Source organism: Odocoileus virginianus, unplaced genomic scaffold, assembly GCF_023699985.2.
Source record: "Odocoileus virginianus isolate 20LAN1187 ecotype Illinois unplaced genomic scaffold, Ovbor_1.2 Unplaced_Contig_5, whole genome shotgun sequence".
NCBI classification, from domain to species: Eukaryota; Metazoa; Chordata; class Mammalia; order Artiodactyla; family Cervidae; genus Odocoileus; species Odocoileus virginianus.
The window spans coordinates 2414187-2431014 of NW_027224322.1; the positions used below are offsets into that span (position 1 = coordinate 2414187).

Below are 16828 nucleotides of genomic sequence, written 5' to 3' on the forward strand. Positions count from 1 at the left end.
AAGAAAACGTCCTTAGGACAAAGCGGCGACTGCTGACCCAGGAAGCTGCCTCTGTCTGCAGGGCCGGCCCGGGCCCCCCAGGCACCTGGACCCCCCAGGCACCGGGACCCTCCCCACGCGGGTGCCATGCAGGCTTCTGGTGCAGACCCCCGCATCGTAGGGGAGGCGACCGGAAAATCAATGCCAAATGTCTCCCCACGGGCCGCTGTACTGATTACACACCAGAACGGGGAATTCTGGATACACAGGTTAAACAAATGGCATTATTACAATGAACTCCACCTGTCCTGACTTTTTCTAACGTGAGCCCCAGAAACGTCCGAATCCAGCGGGTGGTGGCGTCGCGCTCTGCGGCTTGGCGCGCCCTCCACCTGCTGTCACAGCCTCAGTTCTCAGCAGTGGCCCAGGGACAGAGGGCAGCAGCGCCAGAAATGCAGGGTCTCAGGTCCCACCGCAGACCATCCCCAGGCAGAAAGGCTGGGGCCAGGCCCAGCCCTCTGTTTTTGGTTTTTTCCATTTATTTTTATTAGTTGGAGGCTAATTACTTTATAACGGGCCCAGCCCTCTGTGACTAACTGCTTCTGTGAAGGGCCCGGCAGTTCCACCCTGCGTGCCCGCCTAGAACGACTGAAGCAGGCATCCCGCAAGGCTCAGGGGCCTCCAGCAGTGCCGGTCACCAGAGGCCTCGGCGGGCCCTGTGCGTGGTCCACGGCGCCCTCTGTCCTGAGGCCCCAGGGGCTGCACATGGCCTCCTAAGGGACACATCCTCTGTGCCACAGCAACAAGCTCAGGGCACCCAGTGACCATGGCGATTTCCTCCCATTTGCTGCCCGCCCACCTCAGTTCCTCCCACTTGAGCCTGGTCTGCACAAGAAGGCCAGGGAGCTGGGGGACAGGAGTGGGAAACTGGTGGACTGGGGGACAGGTAGACAAGTGAGCGATGAGTGGTACTGGCCCAGTGAACAGTTGGACAAGGGAGAGGTGGATGAGGGATGGGGATGGAAGAGGGGGGCTGAGGAGGGAGGGATGGATGGCAGGGGATGGGGAGGGGGGACCGCTAGATGGGGAGTTGGGGGCTGAGGGCCTGCGGTTGGGTGGATGGACTGCTGGGGATCTGGGTGGGGCTGGGGCCTGTGGATGGGGGTTGTACAGCAGGGGATTGGGGAGGGGCTTGGGCCTGAGGATGGGGGATGGATGGCAGGGGATGGGGAGGGGCTGGGGCCTGAGGATGGGGGGGATTGGGGAGGGGCTTGGGCCTGAGGATGGGGGGATGGATGGCAGGGGGTGGGGGAGGGGCTTGGGCCTGAGGATGGGGGGATGGATGGCAGGAGATGGGGAGGGGCTGGGACCTGAGGATGGGGGGATGGACAGCAGGGGATCAGGGAGGGACTGGGGCTTGAGGATGGGGGATGGACTGGCAGGGGATGGGGAGGGGCTGGGGCCTGAGGATGGGGGATGGGGGAGGGGCTTGGGCCTGAGGATGGGGGGGATGGATGGCAGGGGGTGGGGGAGGGGCTGGGGCCTGAGGATGGGGGGATGGGTGGCAGGGGATTGGGGAGGGGCTTGGGCCTGAGGATGGGGGGATGGATGGCAGGAGATGGGGAGGGGCTGGGGCCTGAGGATGGGGGATGGGGGAGGGGCTGGGGCCTGAGGATGGGGGGGATGGACAGCAGGGGATTGGGGAGGGGCTTGGGCCTGAGGATGGGGGATGGATGGCAGGGGGTGGGGGATGGGGAGGGGCTGGGGCCTGAGGATGGGGGGGATTGGGGAGGGGCTGGGGCCTGAGGATGGGGGGGATTGGGGAGGGGCTTGGGCCTGAGGATGGGGGGATGGATGGCAGGGGGTGGGGGGTGGGGGAGGGGCTGGGGCCTGAGGATGGGGGATGGATGGCAGGGGATGGGGGAGGGGCTGGGGCCTGGGGATGGGGGGATGGGGGAGGGGGACAGCTGGATGCGTGGACAGCTGGACAGGGGACTGGTACGCAGGGATGGGGGCGGGGATGGGCTGGCGCAGACCCTGAGCCAGGGCGCAGGTTCCCCTGGGCTGACCTGGGGCTCGGGCACCGTCCTCTCGGCGATGTTGGGCTTGAAGGACGTGGTTGGGTAGTGGAGCAGGAAGCACATGCTCAGCGGGGTGAGGCCCTCGTCCGTGCACTTGTTCACGTTGGCCCCGCTGTCCAGCAGGAGGCTGACGATGTCAGTGTGACAGTGAACCTGCAGGGAGGGGCCAGCCTGGCGAGGACAGCGGGCACTCTCAGCAGGGGCCAGGACCCCCGTGAGGCCCCACGCCCTGGCCAGCTCAGAGGCGGCTGCCCCAGGAGGAGGCACCCCGCCCCCTCCCCCATCCCACAGGGGGGAGGGGGAGGGCAGGCTGCCTACGAGGGGCCATTGCCCAGGGCCCTCTGGGTCAGCGGTCCTGTGAGTGACCCTGCCGCCCACACAAGCACCCTGCGGGGTTGGGGCGCTCACAGCAGCAGCGGCGAGCACCGTGTGGCCCTTGGCATCGGCCACGTCGGGGCTGGCGAGGTTGTTCCTCAGGACCCCGTAAATCCAGTCGTAATCCCCTTCCTGGGCCTTCAGGATCATCTCCTTGGAGAGCCGCTCCTTGGGCCCACGGCGCGCAAAGCCGCTCCGCCGCCCTTCCAGGATGGCATCCATTTTCCAGCTGCTGTGAGCCCTCTTGTTCCTGGCAGTCAGGGAGCCTCGGTGGGGGAGCCCGACTCTGGACACCAAGCCCTGCCACCAAAGGGGCCCTCCCTCCTGTCCACACTTCCTCTTTTGTGCCTCTGCCCCGGACCACCCGCCTTCTCCGCCATCACAGTCTGCTCCTAGGGCACCCTAAGCCCTAGGCCTGCACAGCTCACCTGCCGCTGGGGAACACGCTGCCCACAGGTGAAGATGCTATAGCTAAGCAAGCATCTTTCCTCAGCAGAAAGAGCTGTATCACTTTAAAAAAAAATTTATAGGCTCAGCTGTTCTTTGCATGATGGACAGATGGATGGGTGATAGATGGGTAGATGGATAGGTGAATGGATGAGTGAATAGATGGATAAATGGGTAGATAGGTGGATGGATGGATGTGTGGGTGGGTGGGTGGGTGGGTGCATGAGTAAATGGGTGGATGGATATGATAGGTGGATAGATGGATGAGTGGGTGGATGGATGGACTAATAGATGGATGGATAAGTGGATGGATGGATGGATGGATGGATGGATGAGATAGGTGGATGGATATGATAAGTGGGTGGATGGATGGATGGATAGGTGGATGGATATGATAAGTGGGTGGATGGATGGATGGGTAGATGGATAGGTGGATGGATATGATAAGTGGGTGGATGGATGGATGGGTAGATGGATAGGTGGATGGATATGATAAGTGGGTGGATGGATGGATGGGTAGATGGATGGATATGATAAATGGGTCGATGGATGGATAGATGGATAGGTGGATGGATATAAGTGGGTGATGAATGGATGGATGGATGAATGGATGGGTTGATGGATAGGTGGATGGATATGATAAGTGGGTGAATGGATGGATAGATGGATGGATATGATTAAGTGGGTGGATGGATGGCTGAATGGACAGAAGGATTGATAGGTGGATGGATATGGTAAGTGGGTGGATGAATGGCTGGATGGGTGGATGGATAAGTGGGTGGATATGATAAGTGGATGGATATGATAAGTGGGTAGATGGATGGATGGATGAATAGGTGGATGGATATGATAAGTGGGTGGATGGATGGATGAATGGATGGATGGATATGATAAGTGGGTAGATGGATGGATGGGTGGATGAACAGGTGAATGGATGGGTGGATGGGTAGATGATGCATGCATGAGTAGCATTTGTGTTCACAAAACATGCATTCCAAAATAGTTTACAGATATTTGAGGACAAAGTGTAGGAAAGGGGTTAAAATATTCTTGAAAACTTTAACTTCAAAAATAAGTCTTCCTCAAGTAGCTGCTCACTTCCCCAGGGCCATTGGGGCAGGCGGCGGTGATCTTTGTAGACTAGCAGAGCACTCCATCTCTCCCCTGCCATCTGTGGAGAAGCCAGAGGCCAAGCCAGCCGCCCAGCCTCTTCCTGCCCTGCTCCCCCACAGCCCTCAGCACTTGGACAGTGTGTTCCAGCTCCCGGCACAAGCTCCCCCCGCCCTTCGCCACTGGGCTGTATCGGTCAGTCAAACAAGACAAGCCTGACAGCCAGCCAGGACAGCCAAGTTGCGGGGCCAGCCGCCAGAGGCCTTCAGGAGCCCCGGCCTGAGTGTGCCCCCATCAGAGGGCAGAAGGGCCATTGAGCCCTGGGGTAGAGAGGGAGGGCAGGCCAGGTTACCTGAACTTGTAAGCCTGCTTCTGGATTCTGACCATCAGAGGGGTCTCGTTTCTGATGAACCAGGGCTCTCCATCATCAACAAATGGAGGGATGTCGTTCAGAAAGATGCGGGCATCCACGTCTTTGCGGAAGGAGGAGGTCATGGGCAGGTGGCTATTGTCGGTCGAGTAGATGTAGATTTCCGGAGGCAGAGTGAGGTCGTCATTCAAGAGAAACCGCTTGTAGTCGTAGAAGAATGGGTCCCTCCCCTCTTCTAGGCCCCAGTCCATCTTCTCCTCTTCCGCGAGGGTGACCTTGGCGGGCGTGTGCGTCAGGAAGCCTGAGAACTCGGGGTAGCTGTGGACGGAGAGGCTGCCAGGGATCTCCACGCACAGCTTGATGAGGTGGTCACGGAACCACAGCCCCACGTCCTGGCTGCCGTCCCGATAGGTCTCAACGCCTGGTCCGAATCGCTCATCTGCCTTGTACAGCCCCTGCAGGACGGCACAATGGGGCGGAACGGGTGGCTGGGCAGGGCCTGCGCTCTGTGGCCAGTTTCTTAAATCAGAGGAAGAAAGCATCATCCTAAGAAATATGTTCATTCAACTGACAGTTTACTGAGGCTTTGGATGCTCCAGGCCCAAAGCACGGGCGTTGAGACAGACGCGTCGTGGGCAGAGGGGCTGTGGGCCTGGGGGCCTTGCGCAGGGAAGCCGGGGATGCTGTGCGCCCCCTGCTCTTCTAACATGGTGAGCCCAGCCCAGGCAGCCAGCAGGCTGGGAAGGAGCATGCAGGCAGAGGTGCCGGGCGCCGAGTCAGACACACCCCAGCAGGCGTGAGCAGAGGAGGAGTGGTCAGCCTGGCTTGCCTCTAGGCTAGCAGAGCGCAGCCACCGCCGGGCGGCTCTGACACTCCTGCTGGCATCGGTGCCCAGTGGTGGGTGTGAGGATCAGGGGGAGCCAGGAGGGTCTCAGTGAGACACCAGGCAGCAGTGCCTCCCAACAGCGAGGGACCTGGGACAAGGGTTCTGGCGCCGGGACCACAGAGACCTGGCTTCCTGGGGAGGACGCGTTGCATCTTCCCTGAGATGGTGTCGAAGGATGATGCCTGGAGGTCGCTGGGCGGGCAGAAGAACCACCCAGCAAACGCACGGAGGCCTGAAACCCTGGGGACACACACGTCACTCCCCACCCCCCCTTATCTGCAAGCCGAACAGCAGCCCCATTCTCGGGAGCTCCCCATTGTCCAACGTGCCCATGGAGCACCTCTGGCTGCAAGCCTCGGGCTGAGCACTGTGGATGGACAGCCCTGCCAATAAGAAGCTGGCCAGCCAGACCAGGGGGCAGCAGATGAAATGAGCGAGGGAAACGTGTGAGGACCACTGCGCGGCACACAGGCTTGGGCTGGGGCCACGGGTGTTTCCAGGAGAAGCTGTGGATGGGCCAGTGACAGGGCGGGATGCGCCATCAGACTCTGAAAGTGGCAGGGTTGGGGGATGGTCCCCCAGGAGCTGTGAGCCTGGGCAGAGAGGCAGGCGTCCTAGGGCAGAAAAGCAGCTGCCCCAGGAGTCTGCTTCTAAGAATCTGTCACAGGAAGTAATCCCAGCTCATCAAAGCTGTAATATGTTCACAGCCTTATGTGAACAGCAGATGATGATCCAGGAACCTTGATGGTTCAGTAAAGAGGGGCTCTCCACAGGCACTGGCTTTGAAAATTCTGTTCTTAATATGCATTCAATTTTCACCAAACAATCCCACTTCTAGGAATGCATGCCAAAGATCATAGGTGAAAACATGGAATCCACACTGAGGAAGGTTGCCTGGTGACGCAGGCCTTCCGGAGCTGCTGGGAGGGGGCAGGGCTGCTGGGACCAGGTGTAACCGCAGATGGAGGACGGGGTGCCCTCGGGGGAGGAACGTGTGTGCCTGTCTGCCCGTCGTTTGTAAATGCAGAGATAGAACTACAAAGATGATCACCAAGGACCAGGGAGGCTGGAGAAGGAAGAGAAGGGACTCCTGTGAGGGGGACCGTGTTTGATGGATTTGACTTGGGAAAAGCATCAGGTTTTTGCATAATCACAAAATGAAATCAAAACAAGCTTTTAAAAATAGAATGCCAAAAATATGAAAGCAAAATAAAGCAAGTGACTGCAGCTCTGTACCTACATGGAGGAGGGGGGTGGAGGTGCCCACACTTAGAGGAATTATTTCCTGTGACTGGACCCAGCCTCCCCGGTGGGGCCACCCCAGGGACAGAGACACAGCAAAGGAAACTGAGACTGTTTTTAATCATCAGAGTGGTGCTGATGAGGCTCTGCCCTTTTCTGAAACTGTTATACACATGTTCAGAGATAAAGCAAGTAGGAAATCTTGTTAGAAACCAAGATTGTTAAGACTAAGAGATAGGCAAACACAGCACCACAGCTGTTGAGTGCCAAGCCCCCACCCATACATTGGAGCTGGAGATATCAGTATGAACTGATGATGTATTTTCTCACTTAAAAAAGTGTACTTTCAAACAAAAAAGGAAGCAGAGACATGGGTACAGAGAACAATCTAGTGGTCACCAGTGGGGAGAGGGGGAATAGAGGGGGAGGGCCCAAAAAAGGGTTGTTGTGGGATTACATGAAATCACAAAATCAAAACTGTGAAACGGTGGGAGGAAATTGTAAAGAGCCATAGTAAAGCACTGTGGTGTTGGAGAAGACGCCGGAGAGTCCCTTGGACTGCAAGGAGATCAAACCAGTCAATCCCACAGGAAATCAACCCTGAATGTTGACTGGAAGGACTAATGCTGAGCTGAAGCTCCAATACTTTGGCCACCTGATACAAAGAGTCGACTCATTGGGAAAGACCCTGATGCTGGGAAAGATTGAAGGCAAGAGGAGAAGGGGGACAGCAGAGGATGAGATGGTTGGATGGCATCACCGACTCAATAGACATGAATTTGAGCAAGCTCCAGGAGATGGTGAAGGACAGGGAAGCCTGGCGTGCTGCAGTCCATGGGGTCACAAAGAGTTGGACACAACTTAGTGATTGAACAACAATAGGATTTTAAAAATCATTCGATTTTAAAATTTTTTTTAAAAAAAGAAAAAATGTCATATAAATAATCCATAAAAAAAAAAAAGTTTTGAAAGGTGTTCTCTAGATCTGCTACTGAAAAGACCTAAAAATAAAAACTAACCCGTGCGGTGGTGATGAGCAGCCAGACGGTGGCGTCTAAATTCTGCATCCCACTAAAGCAGCCAGGCCCCACCGAAAGCAGGGCATGAGGCTGGGAGCTCCTTGCAGGCAGAACCAGGCCGCTGACGCTTGCACCCACCCGTCAGTCCTGACATCATGTAACGAGAGACAGCCAGGCAGCTGTTTCCAGGCGCGACTTCTGATGAAGAGGCAAAGGCTGGGCGGGAGGGAAGTGAGTCTCTCCAGCAGATGGAGCTGCAGCACCTGGACGTCCCCACGTGGCGCAGGAGGGAGCCTCACTTCCCGTGACACACCAACAGCAATGCACACACAGACGGGCGCGTAAGAGTCAAAACCACAAGCACAGAGGAAAACGCAGACGATGAGCTCGTGACCTGGCAAGATTATCGGCAAAGATGCAACGGCCGGGCACTGGGGGCAGGGGGAGACCTGCTCCAGAGGGCCTGGGGGCGTGCTCTGGGGCTGACGGGACTATTCTGACCCGTGGGGGTCACCACACAGCACCGTGCCTGTCAAAACTGTCAGAAGTGAAAGTCACTCAGTCGTGTCCGGCTCTTTGCGGCCCCGTGGACTATACAGTCCATGGGATTCTCCAGCCAGAATACTGGAGTGGGTAGCCTTTCCCTTCTCCGGGGGATCTTCCCAACCCAGGGATGGAACCCAGGTCTCCCACATTGCAGGCGGATTTTTCACCAGCTAAGCTATGAGGGAAGCCCTGAAACTTTCAGCACTACCCAGTAAATCAAGTGTTACTTTAATGAGCAAGGCGGGGGTGGGGGAGGAATCTGTATTTGCAAAGCCAGGAATGTTCTCCTGGAAAAAGGGAACTTTCAGAACAGCACGTGCGCCAGAAGCCAGTCTACGTGTAGAAAGGTAAATGTTTTCGCCAAGCTTACTGCTTCACCTACAGGACACACAGCAACTTGCTGGTAACCCCGGGCCCGTTCCGGGGACAGAACAATGCCCAGCTCTCTCATCCTCACTGTGTGTTCATTTTCTTCTCATGCGCCGTATTACTGGCACGATCACAATCGCTTAGACTAGGAAAGCCGCTTCTCGTCAGCACACCCCAGACCCAGGAGCGCCCGCCCAGGCCGGCTCCTCACCTGGAAGAGCCTCTCCTTCAGGCACATGGCGCCATAGCCCTCCCGGGCGCTGAGGTAGAACATGCCCGTGAAGCTGGCGCCGTCCGGCCACATGTAGGTGCCCAGGCCATGCCGGTGGTCCCGGTAGAACTGCCCGTGGTAGGACTGTGAACAGAGAGCGGGTGGCCGGTCTGTCCGAGGAGCCGCCCCTTACCGCCCCAGAACCTTCCAGAATGCCCTCCCGGCTGAGCCTCTGGGCCTGGGCCACGTGGACCGGGACTGCGGGGCTGCCCTGGGCTCACGAGGGGCGGTCACCCCAGTCACGTAGAGCGGGCGCCAGGCACACTTGGCCCCTGGTGGCCACGCTGCCCCGTCTTGGCTCGGGTGTCTGCACTGCCCGGGCTGGGGCACGACCTGTCTCCACGCGTGAGCCCTGGCCCCAGCTCCACCGGCACCCCCCGGCTGGCCCAGGGAGTGGGGGGCTGCCAGCCCTGGGGTCACCAACCTGGCCCTGACTTAAGACCCCTGGCTTCTGTGGCCATGCACACGGGCTGCTCTGTGCTCTGGTCCCGAGCCCCCGGGGGTGGTCTGATGGAGACGCCCCTCCACTGGGACCCCAGGAGGGAGAAAGAACGCAATGTCCATCCAAAGCACTTCTCAGCCGCTAGACCTGACTCTCACGTGTCAGACGGCCGCCTTCCACACCAGAAGCTGGCGGGCCGGGTGCTCAAGTGGCTGGTGGCCGTACTCACAGACCCTTCCCCACCCCCCGCACCAGCAGGCCGGTGACTGCCGCCTGCCCAGTGCCCCCTGTCATCCTCTGGTGAAGGAGACAAGTCCCCACGGGTAGGTGGTGCCCTGACCCCAGCCTCCCTGGCATGAGTGGCCAAGCAGAGGACTCCCACCCCCAGCCCAGCCCTGACTCGCATTTGGCCACAGGACCCATCACCGAGTCACACCAGTGTCCACGGGGCCTCTTCTCTCTCGCAGGAGGCTGGGACCCCAACACCATCCCCTCTGCTGGATGTCAGAAGGTCAACCTTGACCACCCCCAGGGTGGTGGGAAGAAGCGACCTGATGGAGTCACGGGAGCCCCTGGATCCAGCCAAGCCTGGGGCCCCAGGACCCCAGTGACGGGCTTTCCAGGCATCACAGCCAAGAGAGGTGTTTTCCAGCTCATCGTTTCACTCCTAGAGTGGCCGGAGCAGGGACACGGAGAGCAGAGAGGCACCAGCAAGGAGACAGCCCATTGTCTGCACATCATTTCACTGGAATGATCTGGGGGGCGTACAGTTTACCCAACTGAAAGAAGTCCTGAGGGGTAGACCATCTGTGTAGGCCTGTAGGGAGAACCTAAGCCCTGCTCTTCAGCTTGCCCGTAGAAGACAGGGTTTCTGTCCACCCCAGGAGGGCCCTCCAGATCCGTGCTCCACACAGACCAGGAGCCTCATCTAACCAGCCCGATGGGTGTGCTGGGGCCCCCTCTTCAAAGACGCTGCCCTCGGCCCCCGCACCCTCTCGCCTTCCTGCTCCCTCTGGTTCCGGAGCCACCATGGTGACAGAAGCGTCTCCTCAGTGGACCCAGAGGCCCCCCAGGCAGCACCGAAGTGGATGCTCCGCTTGCCACCGTCTCCCTGAGTGGGGACATCTGGGGCAGCAGGCCCGGTCGGCGGGCCCCCACCCTCCACAACCGGGAGCTGGGGCTGTCTGACCACTGGACCCCACAGTGTTGGGGCAAAGAGAAGCCAACCGAGGACTAAAGCAGCAGATGCTGAATAAAAGCAGTGCTGCGTCATCGATGGCACGGATCCTCGCACGCCGTGGCAGAAGCTCAGGTCCCGGCCTCTGTCCTCTGCTCTGGGGGTGCAGTCCAGGTGGGACTGGGCTGGGAGCCCTGAAGCTCCACCTGCGCCTGCAGCTGCTCCTGCCGCCCTGCCCTGCCCCCACCACTCCCCAGGCTCCAGCCCAAGACCCCTGCGCACCTCCTCCCCTCTCGTCCCTGAGCCGGGAAAGCTAAGCGCAGGAGGTCAGGGACTGGGTGAGGTACCCAGGCTGGGGCACCAAAACCAAGCAAACGGGGCCCCTGCGTGGAGGAGCGGGACAGAGGCGGGACCCCTCGCAGCCCCGGGGAGCCTGTGCCAGCCAGTGCCCGTCTCCCAGCAGGGCTTCGGGGCCAGGGGTCCTGCCTTCTGGGTCCCCTGGGCTCCCCCAGAAGCTTTTGTAACCCCCCAGGTGCAGCCCTGCATTGCCTCCAGACGGTTTTTATGACTTGTAAGGAAAGACCAGGGCAAGCAGCGCGGAACCGCCAGCAGTGCAGTTGCGGCTGGCGGGGCGGGACCGCATACCGTGGGGAGCCTTGGGAGCCCAGCCCACCGAGGGAGGCGCACTAAGCCCGCAGGCCACGGCACACCCCAGCTTCGCCACACACACTCTCCCCAGGGACACCAGGTGGCGCCAACAGCTCCTGCCACGGGCCCCTCAGCGTCCCCACGGTCCCCAAACTCCGCCTACCGCGGGCACACAGAGGCGCGCGTTCACTGTGTCTTTAAGAAGATCCATTTCTTCTGCTTGAGCTTAAATACAAGACAGTGTCACCAGTATAAATAAACAATTCACTGCAGTAGTTCACAATTAAAAAAAACAAATTTGCCTAGATTAAGAATTTATCTTCTGGAGTCACCGTTTTCTGAGCTGAAGCCTGGGGACACCAAGTGAACCTCGGACGTGATCTCAGGAGTTTCCCTGGGTGCTGCTCACACAGGGACGTTCTCCTAGCCTCTTTCCGGATCTACAAGCTCACAGCACATGCCTCTTGAGAGAGGCGGGCCAGGGCTGGCCGAGAGGGAAGACTGGCCATTACCTCGCCCGTGGGCCAGGAGAACTCTCCGTATCCCAGCTTCATGTCCAGCCCGAACTCCCCTTGGTAGACGCAGCCGTCCTGCCACTCCTGCATGCCCCGGACCAGCTGGATGTAGGCCCCCTTCAGGTCCTGCTCCCTGAGCGGGCCCTCGGCCTCCTCTTCCTCCTCTGGGGCCTCCGGGAGGAGCCTAGGGAGAGGAAGGGGGTGGGGAGGGGAGCCCGATGCAGAACGAAGGTCTTCAGGGCCACCAAGTCCCAAGAACCGCACACCATCGTGCTTCGACCGACAACCCCCAAGGCTGACTGGGCGGCTGTCCCTGCTCTCGATGGAGGGGAACTGAGGCACCGGGGGTATGGCGCGTGCTCAGGGTCACGCAGGAAGCAGTAAGTGTGCAGCTGTCTGACAAGGCTGAGGGCTGCTGTGCCCTCTGCCGCCCAGGGCAGGCCCACTGCCTTCGATCCGATGGCTGCCCCACCCCAGCTGTGCCCTGGGTGGGGGGGAGCGTGTCTGGAACCAATGGCTGTGCACTGGGGGGCTGGGTGGGGGCCTTGTCTGGAACCCGACGGCTGCCCCACTCCAGCTGTGCCCTGGGGGTGGGGGGCTCATCTGGGGGCCTCTCTACTTGGCTTGACATTCCATCTGGACAAGGACAGCGAGCTTCAGGCCTGAAGGGATCCAAGAGCAGCTTGAGAAACAGCAAGCCAATCACCAAGACGGACATGGGAGGACGCTGGCAGGGGTGGGCACACAGCAAGGGGCAGAGCATGCACCAGGGCAGGTTGCCTCTTTGTTGCTCTTACTGTCTCAAAGTACACATCCTGACTTAAAGTGGGCCCGAGCCTAGCCCATCACACACACCCCCACCTGTCTCCCTACTCTAAAGGGCTCTCTGGGTGCTGCATTGGGGTGTCTCTGTGCTGGCTGGGGTGCACACACACGGGAGCCCTCAGGCTCTGAGCCCCTCCACCAGCTGGCCCTCAGATGCCAGCCGTGAGCCACAGACACTTTAACAAAGCACCTGCCCGACAGCAAAGGGCTGCAGCTGCTGTGAACATGTGGTTATTTGTCTAAATAACCACATGGAAGGAGACCCTCATGCAACAATGATAAAGTCTGGGGGCGCAGAATTGGTTTGTTTTCCTTTTTCTTACCTGTAGCTGTGGGTTGAATTGTGTTCCTTCCCATGCACCCCGCACCCCAAATTCATATGTCAGAATTCTAATTCCCAGGGCCTGGCTGTGTGACTGTGTTTGGAGTCAGAATCTTCACAGACGCTGTCTCCAAATAATCACTTTATGTAAATAATCAAGTTAGAGGTCATGAGAGTGGGCTCTAGCCCAGTGTGACTGAGGTCCTTATATCAATAAAAGGGGAAGTCTGGACGCAGGGAAATGCACGGAGAGAAGACGAAGTGAAGACTCAGAGAGAGGACAGCCGTCTACAAGCCAAGGAGAGGGGCCAGCCCGATTCCACACTCTCGCGGGAGGGCTCCCACACCTTTTGGCACCAAGCATGGAGCTCTCTAGGGTCCCGGCAGCCGCAGGCACGCTGCCTTCCTCCTCCACTTGGTTTTCAGAATTGCCAACCTCCGGGACCTCGTCATGTGGGACCAAGGAATAACGATATTCCATATCTCTCCTCTTTGAACCTGGAAGCAAAGTCAGGGAACCACATTTTCCCTCGGGGTTCCTGGCGGGCGCTCAGACCGCCGACAGCACTGCGCGCCTCAGAGAAACAAGGACCCCTACTCTAACACGGCGGACGCCCGGATCCTGTTGGAACGCCACCCCCGCCCCACCCCGTCCCAGGGAAACCCCCTCCAACGCCCGAGGGTGTCCCTGAAACCAAGGAAGACAGCCTGGGCCACCCTCCCGCGACCTTAAATTAGGGCCACGTTTTGGGCCACAGACAGCGGGCCCCTCCTCCCCCCGAGGGTCTCGGGAGACGGGGCGGCGAGGACACGGTCCCCACGCAAGCCCGCACATAAAACAGCCTCTCACGCACTTAGGGCCGCAAACCTCCTCTCCGCCCCTCCCAGGGAGAATGGCGGTCCGGGACCAGGGGGCGTGGGGCCCACGCGCAGGCTCCCCGCCGCCACTTCCGCGGACCTCGGGGATGCCCCCGCTCATCCCCCTAACAGGGCCGCACCGAAGCTCAGAGAGTTCTCACCGACCGCACACGGTCCGCGCAGGGCTGTGGCCAACGCAGCGCAGCCGCGCCGGCAAGCCTGCACTCTGCACCGCTCAGGGTTCAGAAGAGTCAGGTTCCCCTGGAGACCGGGCCACCGCCCACGTGCCCGGTTCCGCCAATCCCCGCGCCAGGCCACGCCACGCCCCAGGGCCACACCCCCTGGCTCCCGGCGGGGCAGGGCTCCACTCTGTGACCTCACAGAGACCCCGCCCCAGCGCCCGCTCCCGCTCCCCGCCGAGACCCTCAGCCCAGGCTTGCTGAGCCCGAGTCGGCGGTCTCCACCAGGACACCCATCTCGAGGTCAAGAGGGGCACTGTGGGTCGGCCTCTGGATCAAGCCTCCCTGACTCCAGAGCCAATTGGTGGCTCTGTTAGTGTTTATGGAAGGCAACGAGCTCACAGCCTGGTGGGGGGACAAGATCGGGGGCAGCCGGGGTCACGGGGGAGCCTTTACGGGGAGAAGGTGCCTAGGTATAGTTTTGGGGGATAAGTAGCTCTCAGAACAGAAGCGAGCACATTTCAAGGAACTGGACTAGAAGCAGCCGGGAACAGCGCGAGGGCTTTCCGCGGCTTCCTGGATAGAGGAGGGGTCTCTGGAGGCGCAGACCACCCCTTCTTAGGACAGTGGAAAGGGATGACAACAGCTGATGCCCTGGCCGCCCCCGCGAGCTGCAGTGGCCCGAAGGGGGCTGTACCCGGACCCCAGGGTTCGGGGGTCGCTCCCCCCACCCTGCAGTCTGTCTCCCAATTCATCTCTCCTCCCCTCGGCCCCTCAGCACCACCTGGGCTCCTAGAGCCCTTCTCTACCTCTTAATCCTTCCCCTCACGTCCCCTCTTTGCCCTGCTCCAGCTATCACTTGTGAAGCTGAGCAGATACAAACAGAGCCACCTTTAAAATTTGTTTCTGAAAAGAGAAAGAAAAAGTCACCTAAAACTTCCTGTCAGAGTTCCAAAGAATAGCAAGGAGAGATAAGAAAACCTTCCTCAGTGATCAATGCAAAGAAATAGAGGAAAACAATAGACTGGGAAAGACTAGAGATATCTTCAAGAAAATCAGAGATACCAAGGGAATATTTCATGCAAAAATGGGCTCAATAAAGGACAGAAATGGTAGGGACCTAAAAGAAGCAGAAGGTATTAAGAAGAGGTGGCAAGGATACACAGAAGAACTGTACAAAAAAGATCTTCATGACCCAGATAACCATGATGGTGTGATCACTCACCTAGAGCCAAACATCCTGGAATGTGAAGTCAAGTGGGCCTTAGGAAGCATCACTACAAACAAAGCTAGTGGAGGTGATGGAATTCCAGTTGAGCTATTTCAAATCCTAAAAGATGATGCTGTGAAAATGCTGCACTCAATATGCCAGCAAATTTGGAAAACTCAGCAGTGGCCACAGGACTGGAAAAGGTCAGTTTTCATTCCAATCCCAAATAAAGGCAATGCCAAAGAATGTTCAAACTACCACACAATTGCACTCATCTCACACGCTAGCAAAGTAATGCTCAAAATTCTCCAAGCCAGGCTTCAGCAATACGTAAACCATGAACTTCCAGATGTTCAAGCTGGTTTTAGAAGAGGCAGAGGAACAAGAGATCATTGCCAACATTCACTGGATCATCAAAAAAGCAAGAGAGTTCCAGAAAAACATCTGTTTCTGCTTTATTGACTATGCCAAAGCTTTTGACTGTGTGGATCACAATAAACTGTGGAAAATTCTCAAAGAGATGGGAATACCAGACCACCTGACCTGCCTCTGAGAAACCTGTATGCAGGTCAGGAAGCAACAGACAGAACTGGACATGGAACAACAGACTGGCTCCAAATAGGAAAAGGAGTACGTCAAGGCTGTGTATTGTCACCCTGCTTATTTAACTTATATGCAGAATACATCATGAGAAACACTGGGCTGGAGGAAGCACAAGCTGGAATCAAGACTGCCAGGAGAAATATCAATAACCTCAGATATGCAGGTGACACCACCCTTATGGCAGAAAGTGAAGAAGAACTAAAGAGCCTCTTGATGAAAGTGAAAGAGGAGAGTGAAAAAGTTGGTCTTAAAGCTCAACATTCAGAAAACTAAGATCATGGCATCTGGTCCCATCACTTCATGGCAAATGGATGGGGAAACAGTGGCTGACTTTATTTTTCTGGGCTCCAAAATCACTGCAGATGGTGACTGCAGCCATGAAATTAAAAGACGCTTACTCCTTGGAAGGAAAGTTATGACCAACTTAGACAGCATATTAAAAAGCAGAGACATTACTTTGTCCACAAAGGTCTGTCTAGTCAAGGCTATGGTTTTTCCAGTGGTCATGTATGGATGTTAGAATTGGACTATAAAGCTGAACGCCGAAGAATTGATGCTTTTGAACTGTGGTGTTGGAGAAGACTCTGGAGAGTCCCTTGGACTGCAAGGAGATCCAACCAGTCCATCCTAAAGGAGATCAGTCCTGAGTGTTCATTGGAAGGACTGATTTTGAAGCTACAACTCCCATAATCTGGCCACCTGATCCGAAGAGCTGACTTATTTGAAAAGACCCTGATGCTGGGAAAGACTGAGAGCAGGAGGAGAAGGGGACGACAGAGGATGAGATGGTTGGATGGCATCACTGACTCAATGGACATGGGTTTGGGTGAACTCTGGGAGTTGGTGATGGACAGGGAGGCCTGGCATGCTGTGGTTCATGGGGTTGCAAAGAGTCGGACACGACTGAGCGACTGAACTGAACTGAACTGTTGTGGGTTGAACAGTGGTCCCCCTGCCCCCCGGCCCCACAAATGATAAACTGAAGTCCTAACCCCTGAGAATGAACCTTATTTGGAAATAGTGTCTTTACAGATGTAATTGAGTGAAGACCAAACAACTGGTGTCCTTACAAGGACAGGGGGATTTGCAGACAAAACACAGAAAAATATATTTCTTTTGTTTGAAGCCTACTGGTTGGTTGTGATGTTTTGTTACATTCAGCTCAGTTCAGTTCAGTTGCTCAGTTGTGTCTGACTCTTTGTGACCCCATGGACTGCAGCACGCCAGGCTTCCCTGTCCTTCACCATCTCTCCTGGAGCTTGCTCAAACTCATGTCCATCGAGTTGGTGATGCCATCCAACCATCTCATCCTCTGCCGTCCCCTTCTCCTCCTGCCTTCAATCTTTCCCAGCAT

At 57.5% G+C, this 16828-nt stretch overlaps 1 protein-coding gene across 13 annotated transcripts in view; it reads right to left on the minus strand.

Moving 5' to 3' along the window:
• Nucleotides 1–16828, minus strand: part of ANKMY1 (ankyrin repeat and MYND domain containing 1) — a 68364-nt gene that overhangs the window by 41816 nt on the left and 9720 nt on the right. For 9 of the 13 annotated variants that reach the window (XR_011486341.1, XR_011486342.1, XM_070463666.1 and 6 more), the window contains 4 exons: nucleotides 8636–8779; nucleotides 4345–4817; nucleotides 2469–2685; nucleotides 2049–2231 (listed from right to left, as the gene is read on the minus strand). Coding sequence is in view for 11 of the 13 variants with exons in the window: in XM_070463666.1 (XP_070319767.1) it covers nucleotides 2049–2231; nucleotides 2469–2685; nucleotides 4345–4817; nucleotides 8636–8779 (1017 nt within the window). In the remaining 2 variants the exon portion in view is untranslated. Of the gene's footprint in view, nucleotides 1–2048; nucleotides 2232–2468; nucleotides 2686–4344; nucleotides 4818–8635; nucleotides 8780–11474; nucleotides 11662–12971; nucleotides 13123–13622; nucleotides 13750–16828 lie in introns of those variants that run through there. The other 4 variants (XM_070463672.1, XM_070463673.1, XM_070463671.1 and 1 more) reach the window with 4 other exon arrangements.